This window comes from Salminus brasiliensis, chromosome 22, assembly GCF_030463535.1.
Source record: "Salminus brasiliensis chromosome 22, fSalBra1.hap2, whole genome shotgun sequence".
Lineage (NCBI taxonomy): Eukaryota > Metazoa > Chordata > Actinopteri > Characiformes > Bryconidae > Salminus > Salminus brasiliensis.
Window position 1 is genome coordinate 25,831,060 of NC_132899.1, and position 24,352 is coordinate 25,855,411.

General features: G+C 38.8%; 1 protein-coding gene across 2 annotated transcripts in view; it reads right to left on the reverse strand.

Annotated features, from left to right (window-relative positions):
* Positions 1-24,352, reverse strand: part of phyhiplb (phytanoyl-CoA 2-hydroxylase interacting protein-like b) — a 33,374-nt gene that overhangs the window by 4,083 nt on the left and 4,939 nt on the right. The window contains exons 1-4 of one of the 2 annotated variants that reach the window (XM_072667014.1): positions 11,277-11,420; positions 3,808-4,004; positions 2,685-2,859; positions 1,942-2,059 (exon numbers count right to left, since the gene is read on the reverse strand). In XM_072667014.1, coding sequence (XP_072523115.1) covers positions 1,942-2,059; positions 2,685-2,859; positions 3,808-4,004; positions 11,277-11,322 — 536 coding nt within the window. In that variant the 5' untranslated portion in view covers positions 11,323-11,420. Of the gene's footprint in view, positions 1-1,941; positions 2,060-2,684; positions 2,860-3,807; positions 4,005-11,276; positions 11,421-24,352 lie in introns of those variants that run through there. The other variant, XM_072667013.1, reaches the window with a different exon arrangement.

Genomic DNA, 24,352 nt, shown 5'->3' on the forward strand with positions numbered 1-24,352 from the left:
AGTTCAGCAGATAACACATATAAATCATACACTGTAAGTCTGTCGTTTGCGATGTGAAGACTTTCGTCCTGTGGGATGATCATGTTTCACACCTTTAATTAAGAATACTAGTGTTTAATAACCGCCATAACTGAAAAGTCTCTGAATTACAGCCAGAGAACCAAGAGTCAAGAAACAGCTGTAGTCTTCCAATATTCAGCAAGTTCTTCAGATCCGCCCTGTCAGAAACCCTTCACTCACACTGGGAGCATCTAATTAGGTGCTGCCCAAAGATAATTAATTATTCGAATGTGTACAGGCGCTGAAAGCAATATTGATGTGTTCAGGCGCTGTGGTGTCAAACAGCATCTGATAAGTGAATAAAGCCAAGCTATAAATAGCAAAAATCTAAGTGAAAGATGATGAAGCATAGGATGATCAGTGAGTGGAGCTTAAGCTTGTGATGAAGAGATAGAAGCGAGGAAACGCAAGTGGGAAGGAAAAGAATGCAAACAGCCTATTCAAACATCTCTCTGTAGGGTTTGTTCTTGCCAACTGCCACTCACAGATCTCAGCAGGCATATGGGGCTCTCTCTCAAGGAAGGCAAATGGAGCTAATTGGATTCCAAGGTGCTTCTCCCATTTCATTTCGTCTCCATTTTACTTTTGTGGCTGATTTAATAGAGCTCTTTTGTCGGCTCCATTAACTTCAACTGCAGACGCAACTGCCCCCACAGATCTTTTCACTGATGGCTGTGTTCATGCAAGCGTATGAGAATAAGGATCCAGCAACCAATGGAAAGTCATTTGCCTTCATCTGCTGTGTGCAGTTTCATCGCCTGTCGAAAGTGAGCTTCTCATTTAATAGATGGCACAGTGCTTTACAGTGGAAGGGCATTAGGACTATGCAGGCTAGGCTGGGTGAGGAAGGGCATTAGGACTATGCAGGATAGGCTGGGTGTTTTCCAGATCAGTGGAATTACTGGTTATGCCACAAGGATTTAAGAAGGCCAACAGTTGTTGTACTCTGTCATTAATAATATATGGTGAGAGTTGTGGAGGGTCCTATGTAAAATTATGGGAAATTAAATAGGTACACCTTTTCTCTTTGCACAAATGTAGTTAATCAGCAAGGCTAACATCCTACTTATGTTTCTCACTGGAGTTAGAAGGCTAATTTATTTTAAGAGCTAGCGTGTGACAATCCCAGCCTGTGTTTTGGCCATGAAGTGTATAGACAGCTAACTGGTGCAGCATAATCCTTTACAGCAATGTGCAGCGACACTTGATAGCTTTTGTATACATATATTATATTTTACAATGCCCAATGTAAATGAAGCCTTCCAGCAGTAAATAGTCTCTCAGCTTCAACTAAACAATTCTTCCAGTGCACAGGTATGTAGCTGTGTAATGTTCAATAACTGGTAAGCTAACTCTTATATATATACACAAGCTGAAAAAGGCAGCTGTTCTTTATGCACCAGCAAACCAGACCAGCATAAAGCAGTTTAGACCAGTTCAGATGAACATGGAATTCATGCTAGTCTAAGCTGTTTGTTTCGGCCAGATGTTTGAATATTTCATGATGAATGGACCTATATAAATCTTCCAAATTACTTGAAATAAAATCCTTTCACTTTTGAAAAGACAAGGTTTTGCTCCAACTGCAATGGTATATGTAATGTAGTAGACAGAGGATTTGCCTCATGAGGACATGAAACAGTTTGGTGTTGACATGTCTATAATGCTGGTCCTTAAACATGTTTCATGACAAAAGGAAACCTAAGCTAAAGGGCCCCCTATTCAATCATATCTTGGTTCTATAAAAGTACTATAAAAGCTCCACCAGCACCCTTATCACAACAGTTATTACAATGATGAATCAATACATCACAATACACTGTAAACAGTCGGGTAGAAAAAGTTTCGTTGTGATGTGGTAAAAGCAGTGTAAGTACATGCCTTGTATGATCAAAGTACTCTTTGTGCTGGTTTCGGTAGAACACGGAGAAGTAGAGCATTCTGCCTGCGATGGCCTCCGCTTTTTCGAGCAGCTGCGTGAGATGGACTGTGGAGTAATCTGAACGGGGAAAGACAAAGAAAACGAGTAGAAGCACCACAATCAGCCTTAGATTGTGATACCACAGATCAGAGTGATGGTTACTACTCATTCTAAAGATAGCATTGTCAGTATGAAATTTTTATATGTGATTTTACATTTAAGGAAAAGATTTAAAAAGATTTTAAAATGTGGACTACAATCGAAATGTTTAGAATGATTTTCAATTATAAAACAACAAAAATGTATAAAACCAAAAAATGTAAACTACAGAGAATTACAGTACAATATTTATCATGTATTTACATTCTTGTTGTTTCAATATGCTCAAAATATTCAGTAAAATAGCTGCAATGACCATTTTATGTAGTCTGGTAATAAACCTATATTTCTTAAGTGTAAATACATTTTTAAAATGTATTAATTGGACAAGTGCTTCCTATCTTTTGAACAGTAGTGTGTGGTTTTAATTGTCAACAGTTTGTAGTAACTTAGCAACCAGCAGTCAGTCTAATATGGAAAGTCAGATAAGAAATACTGTGTTATTAGCAGATCCAGCAAAACAACAACTTAAGCAGCATACTAACCAATCAGATTCTGCAGCAGGAACCAAATGTTGTTTAACTACCAGAGAAAGGGGTCTTACCAGCCGTGCAGAACTCCACTATCTCACTCCACTCAGAGACGGCGTAGTCCCCGTCACCCTGTTTGGACGCGGTCTGCACTGCTACAGTGTATTCTGTGCGGGGGCTAAGGAACCAGTGTCCCCTCACTGTCATGGGCAGAGGCACAGCCTTCGCTACCAGCTTAGTGGGCACATCCTGGGGGAGCAGACAAGAGAACAGATGCACACTCTCAGTGCTTCTTACCAGTAGTGAGCAGTTGGCTGGTTTTCGCATAGTTCACCTGAGCAGGAAGCTTGCCAAACTGCACTGGACTTTAGGCCTTCAAGACTGGAATATTGTTGTGTTTTCCAGAGATGGGTTATCCGTCGTTACATTTAGTCAGTTACATTTAGTCAGTTACATTTAGTCAGTTACATTTCCATATTTAGAGCCTTATCATTTATTTGAGTCTAATTGATCATCAAAAAGTACATTTCTGTTTCTGTACTGATAGACTCTGGATAGACTTAGATGTTTCACTTAGAGTTAGAGTTGCTTTTTAGCTAAGCAGCTGATGGTTCATTTTTGAAAAGGAGCATCCATAAATGAGAGGTTCTTTGTAGGTTCTCTAGTAAAGACCTAGTCTGTATAAAGGGTTTGTATAAAACCATGACAATTCGAATACCTATTTCAATGTATAAATGGTTCTTCTCTTCTTTAAAAACCTTTACAAATGGTCCATGTATCATCAAAGAACCCTTCTCAGCACTAAATGGAATTGGAAATGGAAATTATTTTTAGAGTATTTTACTGTTAGTTCAGTCATTTGATCGGTAAAGTAGCGATATTTTTACTTCAACATGTAAAACCTTCAAGTCAGGTAAAAATAAAATTATACTAATTACAATCATTTTGAATCTTACAGCCAATTATATGATATATGCAACATCAAGATAAGTCAACATGAAGATATAACACATTATATTTGTGTGCATTTACTTGTTATGATTTAATCATGAAAATTCAATATGCCACGTTTAATCGCACCAGGTCCACACAAGGCCGTGAATCAGACTTTTCTAAACTTTTTACCCTAGTCCAAGTTGGTCTTAAGGTATCCCAAAGTGGAACATAGCACATGGAGTGAGGTAAATTTGTACACACCTTGTGTTTGAATTTGTTGGCGTTCTTGTTCTCTTTCTTGTTGAGGTCGATAAAGTAGTGTGTGATGCGCTCCTTTACCCTGGAGTCCATGTCCCAACAGATTTTGAAAGAATCGCATGTGATGTTACTGATTTTGATGTGCTGTGGAACAGGAAGCTCCTCCATCTCTGCGATTCCACTGTCCTGTGACTTATTTCCTGAGAGACCAGGAAAGAGAAAGAGAAAGAGAAAGAGAAAGAGAAAGAGAAAGTGAGAGAGAGACAGAGAGAGAGAGGCAGAGAGAGAGAGAGAGAGAAAGAGAGAGAAAGAGAGAGAGAGTAAACGGAGTGAGCTTCAGAATCATCTTTGTGGAGGATTCTGGGTAACATCAGTTAGTCAACATCCCAAATCCTGCAACAGCAAGCTGGGGCTTGAATATATCCTATTTGGCAGAGGGGGAACCTCAAGGCCTTCTAGACCTTATGAGAAGGCTGAAAGATTTCTAGTAACTAAAACGTATGCCTGTAGAGTTCTGGTAGTTTATCTCTTTAAATGTTGCAGTCATATTCTAATCAGGATATGTTCCTAGTACAATACAGTACAATACATACAGTGGCTTGCAAAAGTATTCACACAAAAAAGTATGAATTTTTTCACGTCACCTTACAACCGCAAACTTAAATGTATTTTACTGAGATTTTAAGGGATAGACCAGCACTTAGTAGCACATAATTGTGAAGTGGAATGACAATGTTACTCTGATACCCCTAAATAAAATCCAGTGCAATCAATTGCCTTCAGAAGCCATTTATTTAGTTCAGCTAGTTAATAGAGTCCAGCTGTGTGTAATTTGGTCTCAGGAAAAATACACCTGTTCTGTGAAGGCATTACTGGTTTGTTACAGAACACTAGTGAACAAACAGCACCATGAAGTCCAAAGAACACAGACAGGTCAAATGTCAATAAAATACATTTAAGGTTGTGGTTGTAAGGTGACAATGTGAGAATTTCAAGGGGTACGAATACTTTTCAAAGCCACTGTATACAGGTTAAATCCTGCCAAGCATGCCCCCCATTGGTTAAGAAGTCAGGACTGAAGTTCGGACTAATTTCAGTCAAATTCCAGGAAAATACAACACTGGCTGTAAAGACAAGAAGTAATTTAACCAGGTTTCAGAAAATTGTTAGAAATGGAAATAATTTCTATTTTTTTGTTTAAAGAGTAGCCCTAAAACTATAAACCATATATGTTGATCTCTGTTGCAAGCATTTATTTAATCTAGAAAAAAACATTATTCAACATTATCTGACTACCAGTAGGGACACTGACAGAAAATTCTATTATCTTAGAGGGTTTTTTGTGTCTGTTTTTTTTTTTTTTTTTGATTGTCCTTGTTTGCCACTTTTCTTTGACTTCCTCTGATTTTAGAGCTATACAATATAATTACACACACACACACACACACACACACACACACACACACACCTAGAAAAACATGTATCTGTCGTTAAAGTTGCACAAACACCTTGCATCTCCATTTTAATTTTTTTTTTACTTTTTGAATCTTCTTTTTATTGTAAGTACATGGACTACCTATAAAGGTTAAGAAGGGTTTTTCTTCTCCTGTAAATTTATGAAGATACTAAATTTATGAAGATGACATAAGCTTTTGTCCATAAGACTGCTTGAAGATAAACTAGGGCTCTTTTTGACCCTACGTGGTTCAGATTTATTGTATGATAATGGATCCATGACCATCATTGATGGATCGTATATTCATACAAACACTGTAATGGCCATGGAAATGTTTGTTTCCTCTATATAAAACTGGTTGCAGTTCATTCAGGAAACCCATTGCTTAAGCTGTTAATGAATCCACAGGAAAGGTCAGACTGATAAAGCTGTCAAAAGAATGAGTCTGTGTAAGAGAAAGCCTTTTATATAGGTCATCACGGTCACAAACGCAGACACTGCAGGATTTCAGGAAGCTGCAGCGATGGGGTCTGCTAATGTCAGTGATGCGTGAAAATGCTGGCCACTGTTCAACAGGATGTGGAGAGTTTAAGAGTATCAAAGACATATCCAGAGAACCAGGTCATCTTTAACACTTCTGTGTGGATGTATGGATTCTCTAGTGCTCAAACACTACCATGTATAATCAGATACAGCTTCTATTTTATCATTTGTCCACTTCTCATTTAAATGCCTGATCTTTTTAAAATTGTAGCTCCAGACCCAGCACTGCCTGTCGAATGTTCTGGAGTGATAAAGGTCCATCCACTGCAATAAGGACAAGTGATAGTGGTGTTTATGATCTAGACCTGATCATCCAACATCAGTACTAATGCTATCCTGGCTAAATGCAATCCAATGTCCCAACATCTAGTCTTTAGGCCTTACCAGAAGAGTAGAGGCTGTCATTGAAGCAAAGGTGATGGCCTATTAGTACCCTTGATTTATAACTAAATGAGCTTGTGTCTACATCATTTTGGACATGTAGTTGTTGTAAAGACTGTATGTAAAGATTTCTGTGAATATCCCGTTCAAAACTGATCATTCTTAAAGATGCAGATACACTGACTTAACCACATCCAAAGAGTTTAGCTACCTTTAGCACACCACACCACTCCACACTACTGTAGAGACACAGCCCTATTTCAACAGCTTAGTACAGTAATGAATGAGTGGACCTGAAAGAGACTGGCATCCTGGGGAACTCTCCACAAGTGTGCTAACTGCACAATCAGCTAAAATCAGCCAACACATACACACACACACACACACACACAGTTGAAAAGAAAGGAGTCCATTCAGAAGTGAGAAAAGCACAAGAAACATTCACCCAGGCTCAGCATATACACACAATCACGTCCGAAGTTCTTTGACTTGTGATAATAGAGGAGCCTTTTTAAAGGCTTAATACAAAGAACCATCTACAAGAAGTTTTCTTTGTAAACGAGGAACCATACATCCAGGCAAAGAATCATTTGAGATATTCAAATGGTTCTTTGAGTTCTTATGGTTCTATATAGAACATGCCCGTTAAAGAACCCTTGAACGACCTCCCTGAGTTTTTAATAATATTTTATATTAACTTTAAAAAATACCAGCTGGCTCCCATGAATTTAGAGGAGTCTGTCAGTCTGAGGTGGCTTTTAAGGATATATTGGCACCAAGACATTAGCAGCAGATCCTTTAAGTCCTGTAAGTTGTAAGATATCAGTTGTCCTTTCTTAAACCACAATCACTGACCACTGCATACTGGAACACTCCACTAGACCTTCTTGATATTTTGGAGGTGTTCTGACCCAATTGTTTAGCCATCACAGTTTAGTTCAGATCCTTATGCTTGCCCATTTTTCCTGCTTTTAACACATCACCTTCAAGAACGGACCTTCAAGAATGTTATGGCTGATTGGTATATATCACTGCTGCCATGCAAAACCCTTGTGTCTCCAAAATGGCAAAGAAAACAACCCTTAATGTCAATGTAAAAAGATTTTTTGGAGCATTTCAATGTAAAGAACAACTGGTTTCAACTGAATCAAATAATGCATAACGTGATAAGCAGCAATAAGGAGATATAAGGTTTTTGCATGCCAAAGATTTGTGGACACCTGCTTATCTAATGTTTCGTACAAAATGAAGGGTATTAAAAGGTTTTGCTGCAGTAATAATCTCTAAGTATTATTTCTGGATCACAAATGCCACTCCAAGTCATAGCAAATGTACTGGAGCTCCATTACTTCAAATAAGCTGTATACCCCCTTTAAAGGGCTGTACACTCCTCTGGCTCACATTTGGCATTGGGCGTGGTAACCTTTGCGCTCATGTGCTTTTGAACATGCTGGCAATTTCTACAGAGGTAATACAAACTGTATTTTTGAACCGGATGGTGTCCAAATGGAGTACAACCTTGTGTATTATGTGCAGTGTATATGAACTGAGCCATTCTAGAAAAACGATGAGGAGTATGAGACTATGAGTTATCTCTCAGTACTGTAGTGAGCCAGCCTAGTGGAGAACAACTGTTCTGCTGAACATCACCATAATGATCCACATTCTTACTCCATATTCTTACAGAACTAAAAACTAGCAAAGATCCCACACAAACTCTTTAAGATTACTCATTAAGTGCTGATTACTTTCAACACAAACTCCATGATGAAGATAAGTGTGGGCTTTTGGAAAATCTCTTTCTTCCTCTCTCTGTTTCTCTCTGTCTCTCTCTCTGTCTGTCTCTCTCTCTTTCTCTCGCTCTTTCTCTCTCTGTGTGTAATTACAGCTCAGTGGGTTGACCTGTCACTAGAAGGTCTAAAAAGCACCAAAGCTAAAATTAATTGCTGGTCTCATCTCAACACACACACCAGAGCAGAGTGAGCAGAGTAAAGTCAGCGTAAACACTGAGTTGACAAAGCCAGCAGCGCAGTGTGTGAAGTGAAAGAGCTCACTGAGGCTAGTTTCCATAGTAATGAAGAAGAACACATGGTTAAAAAAAGCCACCACTATAAAGTTGAGCCTGTTTGTATGTGTGTGTATTTTTGGTAAATGAGTGTGCAGGACCTTTTAGCACAATGGGCTTTGCTCAACAATGTCTTCCTAAGAATTTTTGTCCATTTGTTCTTGAAAAAAGTCCAAACAAATAGTCTACGCTGATTCATGATGTTTTAATACCACAGAATTCTTCCCAGCTTTGATCTTTTAATGACGGATTCCAACATCCTTATAAACAAATTAAACAAATCCCAAATAATTAAGCACTGGTGAATGTGAGAAATCTGTGGAAGCTGGTTTTAAGAAGACATTTCTTCTTAAGAACGGTTGTTGAATACAGCCTATTGTTTCTCTGCCAAAAGAATAATAATAAAAATTAAAAAAAAGGAACCCTTAACTTTAAGAGTGAGAATGGAAGAGTAACGGAATGTAAAGTATAGTGAAATGTCTAAAACAGGATCAACAGCATCATTTTTCTCTGAAATAAAAAAATCTGAGTAATCTGAGGCTTAATACACAAATGGATGTGATTACAGCAATCCTGTGAGCTTAACTAAGCTCCATTTGTAATGGAAGGCAGTGGAGCTGCAGGCTGCTGCAACTTCAGTTTCCTCGTCTGAAGGAAAATGACATTCATCTACAGCGACGAGTCAGAGCCTAATGCTTACTGCATAACATGAAGCTGATCTGTGTAGCACAAATCCCATAAAACTGTAACCAGCAATCCATGCAACACTGCAACATGTAGCTATACTTTAAAGAATTACCACCACTGTCTGTCACAGACTGACGGCTTGTTCTTTCTCTGAAGTGCCCATATCCTATACATTTATATTTAACCTTGTATCCCCAAAACATTAACTTTACAGATGGAGAAAACTGTATTAACATTTTTATGGAAGTCAAAGCACAAATATTTTGCTCATTTCAGAGCATTTCTAATGGTCCGTTCATCATGAAATATTGACACAATGTACAGAACAACTGTCAGATTCACCAAAAATGGAGATACATGGTATATTTGTGTGACAGCAGCAATTTTAAATGGGGCATTTGCATGCATGTATACATTTTGATACAGGCATGGGTCACGGCAGTTTGTGTAGCATAATAGATAATGCCGCCCTTTCCAATGCAGACTAGGATGCTGCACCATGCTACACCAACCTGCATCTACTACATCCACCTACCTGCATAACATACATCAAATGTAAATTGCTCTGGACAAGCCAAATGCCATAAATGTAACTATACCAAAAGCAGTTGTTTTTGGTTATTTGTAACATGACTTTTTTCTAACCTCTCTTTATTCCTTAAAAGGACACATAATTGCAATTTCTGACTGATACATGCAAAGGACATGCGAAGGACTTTTGTTCTGAGTAGCTGTCATGAATTGTTCGTCACATAAAAACTGCGCTAAAACATTGTTTCTTACTTCAGTGCGAGTAGGCGGGGCTAACCTGCTGTAGGCTGAATAGCTGTATATACTGTGTGTAAATGCAATGATTTGTGGACACTGGTATCAAAACTGGTTCCCATCACTCAGTTCCCATATATGGACTAGATGGACAGAGAGTGAACGGATTTGAAACTTGCATACTACATCAAACTCTTTAAAGTCTGCAGCTGTATCGCCCAGGGAATAAAGACTCAAACTAAATTTGGACTCTTCTCCATGTAAGGACATATGAACTATAACCAAGAGAACAACAAGGACGGATTTGTGGTTAAGGACACAGTCGTGGGATTATTAAGAATGTCCATCTGTGGTTATGACTAGTGCAGTTGTCCCGCAACTGTGTGACATATTCTGCAGTATCCAGGATGCTACAATTAATCTAAGCATATGAAGTGTTAAAAACATACATTGTTTGCGAGATCCTTTCCTCATAATTACTGTTGCACACATAAATATGCCTTGGTTCTTGATCTCTCTTCAGTTTTTCCTAGTGCAGATAAATTCTCCAAAGACTGCAGTTCTCTAAGGATGCTTTAAATAGAGTCTGGAGCTCATTTTCACACGCTTCTAATATCAGCTCGATTCATAGCCTGATTCTCAGCCTCGACTTGACTTCACAAAAGTCTGCATGACCTGGCAAAGCATGCAGAGCAAGAATTAGGAAACATGAATGTTAAAGAATGTTAAGACTTTTTTTACATTGCAAAGGTTCTTTTTCATATGGCATCATTGGTTTAATTAATATATGTCTTTATTTTTGGATCTATGCACTGATATGGGGATTGTGGGCTGAACAGAGAATACTGAAGCTTTAATTTACATGAACTCTATTAGTTATTATTATTATTATTGCTATTATTATTACTATTACTGCTAAGCATATCAGTGATTATATCAGTACATATATGAATAATGTGATGTTAAGGTGACTTTTAACCATTAGTAAGTAGTTTTGACCAGAGTGTTTGACAAGAGTCTCAATTCCTTCTAATGTGTCTTCATCCAGCTTATTTTCAGAGTTCTGCCATATGATAACATGGATACGATATAAAGTACAAATCCAGTACAAATCAATACAAATTGGGACAACAGAGAAATGCAGAGAAATGCTAGGTAAAGGTAAAGGGCAACAGCAATCTTTATAGTGGTATAAAATATTTACTCTTCATGATGAATGGACCAATCAAAATAACCCCAAAATAAACTCATGGTTACATGAAGTTACCATTCCGGACATATGGTGTGTTATGACCGTGATGGTACATTTTCTTAGCATCTGTTCCACTGGCACAACCTGCCGTTCTAAAAGCTGGAATACAGACTGTTGTATGCTACAGCCCTCACTGTATGCTACAGTGGTCAGTGCCTGAGGAAGAGAATGTGAATTCTTAGTATCTCCTCCATCTTTCTCACCTTGGTCACTCTCCTTTTTCACCCTGTGTAATCTTTGCCCCGCAAGAAACAAGCAGTGATGCAACAAGGCTAAGCCCAGGGCAGATTAGAACCCAACAAAAATAAGCCTGTTTCACCTACCAGCTCCACAATGCTTTCCTCTCATAGATCCACTATAAAGGTCCATCCTTGTGCAGTTTGAGTAGAGTCCACAACGGTCATGACCGAGTGTCCGGCTCCAACACTGACCCAACTGACCAGCGTGCAAGCCACAGGCGACTGGCTTAGAGAGGGCTTAGAGTTTGTTTGACAAGCCTGGCACTGTCCCATGGGGAGGAGCACGGATTATGTCATCAGTGAGAGAGAGACAGATGAGGCAGTGAGAGAGAGAAAGGGTGAGAGGGATAGAGAGAGAGAGAGAGAGAAAGGGATAGATGGAATAGAATTACTTTTTTTTTTTTTCAAAATGATAAGCTCCCGGCTACAAAATCCAAAAACAGCCTCCATTAGGAAAAGAAGACTTGTCATTCTGTATGCAGTTTTAACCCCCCCCCCCCAAGTTCTCCTCTTCTGCACGATCTGTCACTCTTTTGTGAAAGATTGCAACCAGTTTTACTCTTTTGGTTTTGCAGTTATTTATTTATTTATTTATTTATTCCTTTATTTGTCCTGCTGTCAAGGAAAAGAATAAAGACATCGCCTGCATGCCACAAATGTGCCAAATTCAAAGTATTTGTCAATTTGTCTATTTGTGCAGGTGTTACTGCACTGTAGAATACTGCACCGGCACTCCAGAATCCTCTAGATCTTGATTCTAGATCTTGATTTGCTTTTCTAGCAAATCCAAATCCAAATCCAAATCCAAAGGGTTTCTTCCTGATGTTTTGATCCATTGTTCCTGTTTATGAACCGAGGAAACAGCTACCTGGAATGCTCATCAGTTACCAGTTATTTTAATTTTCAGAGTGTTATGCAGCTGCTTAATGGAGCTCATGGTTGCTGATTAATGGAACAGTATTAAAGGAGTCAGAGTATTTATAAAGTTTTGAAATTTGCATTACCTGATCTTTCCTAATGATAACTGTGCAAGTGCCATAACCCTACAAAGCTCACTAAGGTCTGAGACCTTGGTAAAAGTTACCTGAGAGCTCCAGTCTCTTTTGTGTGCTCTATAGTTTGAAAGCACTCTAAAATTGTACAAAACAAAAATAATACATACAATCTTGCTTAAAATGTTAAAAAAGAATATTTCAACTTTTTTTTCCGAGATCTGTTTATCTTCTACTCATTTAACTATTTACACTAACACAAATTTGATTAAGGATGCCCACACTGTACGAGTGCTACATGTGCTTAGTATGTGGCACTATATACAGTACTACAGGGTCACATAGCCACCAGGTGGTTATGTCTATAAATATGTGCATGAAATTACTCGTTTATTTCATGTTGTGTGATGCAGTTTATTACGTAATTACGTAAATATTATTATGTAAAATATCCTGGATTTTGCATAAATTTAACATCAGTGTTTGTTTCTGTATTCTGTGCACAAGTGTTTACAGCTTTAAACATGTCTCTTTAAGTCCTGCCTTCTTGCCCGCCAAAGGATGGGTCAGTATATAAGCTTAAAACAAAAGGAAGCAAGTAGGAATGCCTTTCCACATAGTACATGGATTCTCTACAGATTTCTCATGTGACCACATCACAATAAACAACCAGAGCGCCTGAGGCCACTGACAAAGCCTGTCTTCATTCCCCTTCACTCTGTATGGGCCACTCCACTAAACTCTACAAGGCCCCTATTCAGTGTGGGCCTTCCCTCCAGTGAACTGCATCACGCCCTTCTCCACCCTGGTGCACTGGTGTGGGGGGGAAGGCCATGTTATTGTCCCATTCATCTGGGAGAGTAATTAACACATAACGTGACAAAGAGGGAGGCTTATACTGCAGGAGATGCTTAACAAAGCAAGAGCCCCACTGTCTATTACAATCCAGGCAATTCTTAACATGCCTTTATGTGGATGGACTGCCAATGCAGTGTCGTAAAGCAGCTCACTCGAACATCAGCAGCTTTTCAGAGGGTGACAAGATAGTACAAATGAGCTGAAGTCATCAAAGGGAATCTCTAGTTGTCAGGCAGCAATGACTTATGCTTAACTTATTTAACTGTCCAGTGTTCGTGAGCTTGTGCACACTCAGCTTTCTGTTCCTGGCTGACAGAAGTGGATCCTAACCTGGTCTTCTGCTCTTGTAGCCCAGCCATCCCAAGGTACAATGTGTGCATTCTGAGATGCTTTTCTGTTCACCACAGTTGTACAGTACAGTACAGTGAAGTTGTTATCAGTGAAGGAATTACCATAGCCTTTCAGTCAGCTTGAACTCAGTCTGACCATTCTTATTAGCAAGAACTGTGGCACAGAACTGCCACTTACTGGATTTAGCTTTTTTATTGCACCATTCTGAGTAAATTCTGTGCTCTAACTACTGTTGTGCCTGAAAATCCCAGGAGACCAGCAGTTCTACAAATATTTTAAGCAGCCCAACAATCATGCCACGCTCCAAATCAGTGAGATCACATTTTCCTGCTGGCCCGTAGCCGCATGATTTTTTGCACTGCACTGCTGCCACATAATTAAATAATTGCATTAATGAGTAGGTGTATAGGTGTTCCTAAAAAATAGTTTGACACAAGTGTCACAAACCACATAAGCAAAGCTATTTGAAATCGCTTACCAACTCAATGTGGTTTAAGGGGTAATAATGAATTAGGCAAGCAGTTTGAACATTTCTTAATGACACATAACCTTCCATTACTTGTTAGCAACAGTAGATTTGTAGTTCCAGTGCTAAACTAACAAATCAAACCTCAGACACTATTCATGTCTTGACTCTTTGGCTACATTTGGTATGAGGGAAACATGAGGGAAACACGCAGAACTACTCCTTTGAGCACTATCACTTGGATGATGCAGGGATTTGTGGGCTCAGCAGACCAAAAATGCACCGTACGTCTCCAGGGAGCCAGTGATGACACAGTCTGGTGGCAAGGGGGTTTGGCCTCCTCCCTGACTCATAAATCATTCATGCATCTGCTCCTTTGAACGACACGGCCACCCTTGTTTATGGAATGTCTCTCTACTGTGGGCTCCTGCTGAACGGGTAGAATAGCACTGGGCTTTTGCAGAGCACTCCGGTGCCTACAGCAGCACATGAAAGTTTCATCAGCCTCCAGTCCCTCAGCCCTATAAATAACACACGCTTCATTCTTTAATGTGCGGAATCAGTGGGAAAGGATGTTGAGAAGAATGTGATCCGCCTTCTTGGTGGATTCGGTGGGAAACGCGGCAGCAAGAACTGATCTTAAGAGGGGAATTACAGCAGGGTGATTCATAGAATGGGATTCACCCAAAGGAACAGTGAGCCCGATCACACACTCCTACACTATATTAGAGAACACAGTGCAGCACTGCAATTAATACTTATATGTTGGAAATCTTTGCAGAAACTTTGACTGTGAAGTCCTATTAGCCCCTATATGATGTTTAAAACTAATAAAATGTATTTGTACAAACTAAGCATAACACTTTATTTATGGTTAAACAAACAAAATCCATCTACTAGTAGGCTGTCATGTTTTCCCATGTTAAATGGCTGGATGCTTAATCATTGGCTTTTATTTTTATATATATATTACATAATTCAGTGGATGGGTAAACTTGTGAACTCATGATTAAATCGAGAATATCACAGTTATAGAAACTAATCTTTTCACTTATTGTGTTGAGGTGCTGCCTTGCCTAAGTACGTCACTGACAGTGAGTGATAGTGAGTGTAATCTGAACCAGGCAAACTCAAATGGTTTCAATAAAATCAATCAGTTTATGTTGAAAATGCAGGAAAGAATCATTACTTTCCTGCACAAACAAAGTCCAGGACAATCCAGGAAGGTGGGGGCACAGGGCACACACATTTACACATTTCATGTTAATATTGTTTGAAATAAATGTCATTCATTTATTATTTAATGACATATGTTTACATTAACTGAAGCAATTACATGTCACTGTATATACAAAATATATTTATATTGTTATTCATATACATCACATTATTAATTATTAATTATTATTATAAACTAACTATTTAAATAGGAATTATATAATTTACGGTCTAATAATTCTCATTATATTAATAATTCTGTATGACCGTGTATTTGGCTGGAGCTTTTGTTGTCTGATGTTGTGATATAACCATAACAGGAGAGCAGCTGTTCACCTTGGACAGAACAGGATATGAGCACATTACAAAAGCTGAAATTATGACTCCAGCTGCCCTTGAATTTAAACAGCAAAGTCACTACTTTTTTTGGTCAATGCAACACTGATTCTAGAGATGTGGAGCAGCTGTAATTAACACCTTCCTTAACGACTGCTTCAAATGCTCTTGAATATCATTACCATTATCATTGCTTTTGCATGCCCCAGAGACCCGGCTCATCCCGCCAAACAGCTGAGCCCGTCTGCTTCATTCTTCTGTCTCTTTAGACCCCCAGCACAATTGGGATTTGCTGAAGGTACAGGAAAATTTGCATTCTTTGTTGGCTTTTTCAAGCAGATGTTTTCCGTTTGATGTTAGCACCTCCTGAATAATAACAATAATAATAACACACAGTGATCATGATGGAGGGCTCTTACCCAGCAATATTACTGTTAAAAGAACATTACATAAGCCAGCCAGGAAATCATTCACATCCAGTTCCAGTAGTAAGGGTGGGGCTATAATCTAGAAACAGCAGTACTTTGAAATGAGGCATCTTAGCAATGGCTAGTGAAAATAAAAGTTGGCAGACAAATGTGGACCGGCCTGTCCGACTGTGTCATCCCGCCAAAAGGTTTTGAGAAGAGGCCAAAGACTGCAGGACTAGGACTGCAGGAGCATATGGCTAACACAGCAGGGCTGTCTCCCCAACCTGACATGGCCTACAAAGCACCTCACCACCTTACCTTCCAAACACTGAAATGTGGTGGTGAAAGGGTGAATGCGTTAACAGTATCTAATCTACTCACTCACCAAGTGGAAGTCATCAAATCAGAAGATAAAGCTCATCTAATAGAGATGTAGTATAGCAGTTGCAGCAGTTTGTAAGGCCTTGACCCCAGCACACAGAACTCACAATACTCAACCAACACATACATACACTCTAATGCTGCCATATCCAGAGATAGAACTGACCAGCCAATGAGTCAGTGAGAGCGAAGACAAGGTTCGAGAACAGAATGAGTGGAGAGGAAGATTCAACAGTATGAATAACTGAGAACATAGACTAGTGTGAAAGGGTTTGATCTAGAGCAGTATGAATAGGGGAAAATATTCTAAACCAGAATGGATGAAAGAGAACCATATAGATTAATGTGAAACATAAGGACATTTAGAACAGTTTATGTAATAACAGTATAACAGTATAAGTAATCTCCAGAACATGAATCGGAATTGGAGAGTACATTCTAGATTAGTGTGGAAGGATTCTCCTTGTTCTACAACAGTAGAAATATAATATAATATTGGAATCTATAATGTCCTAAGATTAGCAGCATATATATATATATATATATATATATATATATATATATATGTGGTAGGCCAAAAAATACACAGCACTTCTAGAGCATTCTAGAATAGTGTGAAAAAGGTGCATTTTAGAACAGCTTGAATGGAGAGAACATTGTGGAGCCACATGAATGGGGAAGAATATTCTAGATAATTGTAACACTGTAAGAACTACTAGTAATTCCCAACAATATTATAAAATATGGAACTTCAAACAAACATTTGGGACTGCTGTTGTTAGTTATTATTATTATAATGATAATTATTCTAATAACAACAACAATAATAATAATAATCCTTTATTATTATTATTATTAATAATAATAAATAATAACAATAACAATAATGTATACAATAATACAATAATAATAATTATTATTACAATACTACTACTACTAATAATGATAATAATAATAATAATAATAATAATAATAATAATAATATTTTTTTAGCACCTTTCATGTATAAACAGTTTGTATTCTGCTATATCTGAAGATGTTAACTTTTCAATACAGTAATATTATCTTGTTGAATAACTCTAGTCCGGTGTTTTAGGCTTTAGAACTACACCAACAGTATACAATTTTATTATTTAATCAGAACACACTTTTATCCAAAGCAACTTACAGTACAAAATGGACAAAAGTACTGGGACACCAGCTAAGTCATTATTTTGTTCAAAATCAAGGGTATTTAAAAGGGTCTATCCAGCTTATGTTGGAGTAAATGTCTGTAAATGTCAAATTATATTGGCTGATCACCACCCTGATCAACTCATCCCAAAAGTACTGGACGGAGCACCATTATTCCAGAGAACACAGTTTTACTGCTCCGCAGCTCGATGCTGGGGGGTTTTATACCTCTCTAGCCCACGCCTGGCATTATTCATGTTTATCTGCTCCAGATAGCAATATTTCTCTACAGGGTGTAGCAAAGTTGTGTGTGCACTTAAAGCAGCTGAATGTATTTATTAGAAGGGATGTCCACAAACATTTGGACATATAGTGCATAGAGGTGGTAAATAGCTATGAAATGGTTAGCTACAGTATCTAGTATCACAAACATCTACATGGTCACACATAGACCTTTTACATTATGTAGTACTGTCTACTCTAAAGCAAACAGTAATGCAGTGTCAGTAATGTACTTATTCAGCATCAACTTTCAGTATAAGATTACAAAAAACATTTAATAAAAGCTAAAGCTATATTCAAAGATATATTTTGAGCATGCTTCTCAAGCCAGACTGGTGGCTAGAATTGGGAAATATGAGCCGCTTTCCATGGATTCTTTGCTATAATTGTATGGCATTGCACAAGGTTAACCAGCATCGACAAAAATATCTGTTTTCAAAGGACATATTTATCAATGGTTTGTACTGAATGTCCTCGAGATTCCAGTGCACAGAACACTGCTTTCCCTGTTGTCTGCTGTGTTAGCTTTGTTTGTGTGCTACTCAGACGATACCAGGTGGGTAACTAGTAAATATGACTTACTGAAAGACACACCCACAACTGCATTTTTATTTTCTATATTAAAATCACAGAGATCGCATCAGGAATATTTTTGTTTAACTTTTGTGACAAACTTGAAGGTTAAAGATCACATTATAGCCTGAAATCATTCATGTGGAAAGCGATTAGTGCGGCAGAGCACTTACACACTGGGAAATGCTCCTGACCAGTGTTAGAAAATGCTCTCATGCGCTCAAAATTCCTTATGCAATACTATAACCTGAACTTTTTCTGGCCTCTTTCCCTCGGCTTGCACATGTCTGTCACATAAATATGCAGGGGCGTCAGCAGAAATACCTTTTCGGAAGGGCCTTTAAAAAAGTGAGTGGGCCATCTAGGTAGATGTTTTACAGACATGGCATCACTGCACTCCTTTTGGAAAATGCAGAACTTCCCAGATTTTATTTGCAGTTACAAATGCTTTGGTATTCCCATGTTTTGGTTGGTATTCACAAAAAGCAGAGAAAAAAAAATAATGGGCAAAATTATTGGCACCTTTTCAAAATGGCAAGAAATAACTAAACTGCCAAATATTTTGAGAGCAGGGTGTAGTAGGGTGCTGTGTCAGAAAACTTGGTCCCTGTCAGAGGTCGTGAGTCAGCAGAACAATGACCCAAAGCATACTTCAAAAAGCACCCAGAAATGGTTTAAGACAAAGCACTGGAGAGTTCTATACCACTCCTGACCTGCGGTGACACAAAACAACAGTAAAACTGTGAACATCTGTTTACATCAACATGAACCCAACCAGCAGTGTAACACTTCTCACTATAAGCACGAGTTGGCTCACAACAGGTACAACTTTGGCCAATGAAGACCACTACTCTGTATATATGACTGCGCAATGTGAGTCATATTTGTGTAACTAGAGTAATATGACTCTACATAGTGTGTGGTGCTGGTACGAGAGTAAGTCTACATGCTTCTTTCAGTTTAAAGAAATACCAATTCATGCATTTATGTGGCTTTAACCCAAAACCATCAGGAATCCTAGCTAAAACAGCTACCGCAAACGGTTATGGCCCTTTAAAACCAGGCAACTACAGTTGAAACCAGAAGTTTACATGCACTATATAAAAAGACACATGTGCATTTTTTTTTCACTGCCTGACATGAAACCATTTTAGGTCAATCAGGAATACCAAAATTATTTCTATTTGCTGAATGCCAGAATAAAGAGAGAGGGATTTTTTTTAGAGCAATTTATTATTTAAAATTATTAATCTATTACTTTCTTCAAAGTCTAAAGTTTACATACATTTCAGTATTTGGTATCATTCCCCTTAAACTGTATGACTTGGGTCAAACGTTTTAAATATCTTTCCACAAGCTTCTCACAATAGTTGGCAGGAATTTTGGCCCATTCCTCCTGACAGAACTGGTGTAACTGAGCCATGTTTGTAGGCCGCCTTGCTTGCACATGTCTTTTCAGCTTCGCCCATAGATTTTTTTTTATTAGGATTGAGATCAGGGCTTTGTGATGGCCACTCCAAAACATTGACTTTATCCTTAAGCCACTTTGTAACCAGTTTGGCAGTATCCTTCCGGTCATTGTCCATTTTGGAAGACCCTTTTGCGCCCAAGCTTTAAATTCCTGGCTGATGTCTTGAGATGTTGCTTCAGTATTTCCACATAATGTTCTTATCTTATGTATCTCATCTATTTTGTGAAGTGCACCAGTTCCTCCTGCAGCAAAACAACCCCATGATGCTGCCACCCCTGTGTTTCACAGTTGGGATGATGTACTTGCAAGCCAACCCCTTTTTCCTCCAAACATAACGATGGTCATTATGGCCAAACAGTTCACTTAGTTAGTTTAGACCACAGGACATGGCTCCAAAAAGTAAGGTCTTTGTCTCTGTGTGCATTTGCAAACATTAGTTTCAGCCCATGTCGATACAGTACTTGTTTCACTGTGGATAATAACACACTCTTACCAGCTTCAGCCTGCATCTTCACAAGGTCTTTTGCTTTTGTTCTCGGGTTGATTTGGACCAAAGCACGTTCATCTCTGGGACACAGAACCTGTCTCCTTCCTGAGCAGTATGATGGCTGGACATTCCATCTTGTTAGTACTTGCGTATAATTGTTTGTACAGATGAACGAGGCATCTTCAGTGGCTTGAAATTGCAACCAAGGATGAGCCAGACTTGTGCAAGTCCTCTCTCAATGATTTTTTGGCTGTTTTCTTTCGACTTTACCATGATGTTACACAAAGAATCAGTGTGTTTCAGGTTTGTCTTAAAATACATCCACAGGTGTATCTCTAATTAACTCAGATGTTGCCAATAAACCAGAAGCTTCAAAAGACATGATATACCAAATAGTTTAAAGACATAGTATCTTAGTATATTTAAACTTTTGACTTTGAAGAAAGTAATAAAAAGGGCCTTAAACAATTTCCTCTCTTGTTATTCTTCCATTTCACAAATAGAAATAATTTTAGTAATCCTAATTGACCTAAAACAGGGACAGTTTATTCTAAATTCATGTCAGACAGTAAGAAAGAAAAAAATATATATAGTGTATGTAAACTTCTGTTTTCAACTGTATGTTAAGGAATAATAATACATAAATACTTATTCTTTTACCAACACCAATAAATAGCATTCAAAATACAAAAGCACAAAAGCACTGGGCACTGTTCAGTCCCGCTGGTGTGTTTGACAGGCTATAACTGTGTGTGTGATTGATTTAAAACACAGTGCTTTTGAACCTTTTAGAATATTTGGTTGCACTTGGTTGCACTTGTTTTCTGGAACTGATTTGTGTTTATTTATCGCTTTCAGGCTTTCTTGCTTTCAGGCTTTTCTAGGATGTGGTCAATCAGTTGTGGTGGAGAGTATTTTGACCAATGGCTGCCTGTGGATGCAGGTATGTGTATACCAGTTGTAGTGGCGAGAAAGCGAGACTTAAAAAGACGTGTTTAAAGCTGGCATAAAATGAATGCAAAATCTATACACAATTTAGAAATCCCAAATTTAGATCCCACAAAGTGGAAAAAAAGAGGATCTATGGTCACCCTTACATTGCAGACTTCCAAAAATTTATTTTTTACATTTTTTGTTTTTAAATGACGAGTCTGTAGTTAGCTAGCAGCTTTTTTCTTGTAACTCCTGTAACTGATGCACTATTTAATGTGGAATGCAAAATTCTAAATTCTAAATGTGGAACTAACTGCAGATTAAACAGAGAAAAACATACGCTTCTCTATGGACAAAGTGCTTTCATATTAACAGCATCTTTCAATCAGTTTGAGTTTCCAATGTAAACTGCAGTGCACTAATACATAACTGAGAGCTTGAGCAAATGGTGCCTAGCAACAGTTACCAAGCAGTGATTACAATGTAGAGAAAATACGACCTGGGATTGGACAATTGACAATAACTGATACATTCAGGAATACAAGTAATGATTTGATTTGCTATAATACACTAGCTACACTACAATAGCAACTCAAATATCTTTCTCTTCAGACTCCCTGTTTCATTGGGTTGGCCTGTGGCAAATCTAGCTCACTCTAGACAGGTGACAACATAAAAACATTGGCTTTCTTTATCTACAGTGGCATCTGTCAAGGGGTGGAATACATTAAGCAGTGGAGAGTCTGTTTTGAAGGTAATGTGTTAAAAGCAGGAAAATGGTCAAGCACATGAATCTGAAACACTTTGACAAGGGTCAAACTATGATGGCTAGCTCACAGGGTCAGAGCATCTCCAAAACATCAGGGAAGTCCTGTGTTGTTCTTGCATGCAGTGGTCAGTACCTACCAAAAGTGGTCTAAGAAAAGTCAACCGGATGGTACTAATGTTATGGCTGATCAGTGTATGTCTAAATATTTGAATTTGTCAACCTTTGTAAATGTATCCTCTAGTATCCAGTATAGTATCTAGTATATTTACAAGTAGGATGTTTTCCAGTTTCAATCACCAGCATTAATCAGCATCTTAGCAATGTGTCATCCCTTGATCACCCTTTGCTATTTCTACTGAAGTATCCTGTTCCTAATCTTGCCTTATGATGTCGATGTTCTTTGATGAAGGTACTCCCTACCTGCCATTCTACCTCACTCTATTGCTCATACTTGTACAGCAATGAGTAATGCTAGTGTTAAGTTTTTGTAACTGAGTGTCTTGCTATCCCTTTCTGCTGTGACACTGAGAATTTCCCCACTGTGGGACTAATAAAGGATTATCTTATCTTATCTTATCTTATCTTATCTAATGAATAAAGCAAAAAGCTACTAATTAGCACTTAGAATAGAATATGATCATGCTAACTAGTGGCTTACATTCACTTTCAGCAACATGTATATACACTGCTCAAAAAAATAAAAGGAACACTCAAATAACACATCCTAGATCTGAATGAATGAAATATTCTCATTGAATACTTTGTTCTGTACAAAGTTGAATGTGCTGACAACAAAATCACACAAAAATCATCAATGAAAATCAAATTTATTAACCAATGGAGGCCTGAATTTGGAGTAACACACAAAAGTAAAGTGGAAAAACACACTACAGGCTGATCCAACTTGATGTAATGTCCTTAAAACAAGTCAAAATTAGGTATTGTGTGTGGCCTCCACGTGCCTACAATGCCTGGGCATGCTCCTGATGAGGTGGCGGATGTTCTCCTGAGGGATCTCCTCCCAGACCTGGACTAAAGCACGTTGGTGGATGGAGCGAGACATGATGTCCCAGATGTGCTCAATCGGATTCAGGTCTGGGGAACGGGCGGCCAGTCCATAGCTTCAATGCCTTCATCTTGCAGGAACTGCTGACACACTCCAGCCACATGAGGTCTAGCATTGTCCTGCATTAGGTCTTACAAGGGGTCTGAGGATCCCATCTCGGTACCTGATGGCAGTCAGGCTACCTCTGGCGTGCACATGGAGGGCTGTGCGGCCCTCCAAAGAAATGCCACCCCACACCATTACTGACCCACTGCCAAACCGGTCATGCTGAAGGATGTTACAGGCAGCAGATCGCTCTCCACGGCGTCTCCAGACTCTGTCACATCTGTCACATGTGCTCAGTGTGAACCTGCTTTCATCTGTGAAGAGCACAGGGTGCCAGTGGCGAATTTGCCAATCCTGGTGTTCTCTGGCAAATGCCAAGCGTCCTGCACGGTGTTGGGCTGTGAGCACAACCCCCATCTGTGGATGTCGGGCCCTCATACCATCCTAATAGAGTCGGTTTCTAACCATTTGTGCAGACACATGCACATTTGTGGCCTGCTGGAAGTCATTTTGCAGGGCTCTGGCAGTGCTCTTCCTGTTCCTCCTTGCACAAAGGCGGAGGTAGCGGTCCTGCTGCTGGGTTGTTGCCCTCCTACGGCCTCCACCACGTCTCCTGGTGTACTGGCCTGTCTCCTGGTAGTGCCTCCAGCCTCCGCATTGATGTGCCATCCTGGATGAGCTGCACTACCAGAGCCACTTGTGTGGGTTGTAGAGTCTCATGCTACGACGAGTGTAAAAGCACCACCAACATTCAAAAGTGATCAAAACATCAGCCAGAAAGAAAAGGTATTGAGAAGTGGTCTGTGGTCCCCACCTGCCGAACCACTTCTTTATTGAGTGTGTCTTGCTAATTGCCAATAATTTCCACCTGTTGTCTATTCCATTTGCACAACAGCATGTGAAATTGATTGTCAATCAGTGTTGCTTCCTAAGTGGACAGTTTGGTTTTACAGAAGTTTGATATACTTGGAGTTATATTGTGTTGTTTAAGTGTTCCCTTTATTTTTTTGAGCAGTGTATAAGAATGTATATATAGTTAAGCTGTACTTTAAACCAGTCTGTTAAGCTGTACTTTTTTTTACCAGTCTTTAAACTATACAATGAAATGAGAGCTACAGCATGAACATTATGCTACAAAATTGTACAGCGGTTCTGATACACCTTTTTGATACACATTTTCTTTCTGCTTCAATTCTTATCCTCCTCCAAGGCATGTCTTGCTTACATGCAATTGTAATTGTATTAGCATGGTAAAATAAGAGGTTAAATAAGGTCAAGTAAGGACAATGGGGCTACCATGTGAATAGTGGAGTTTATTTCAGTAGCAGCAAGCTGGGTTGTCACTCTAC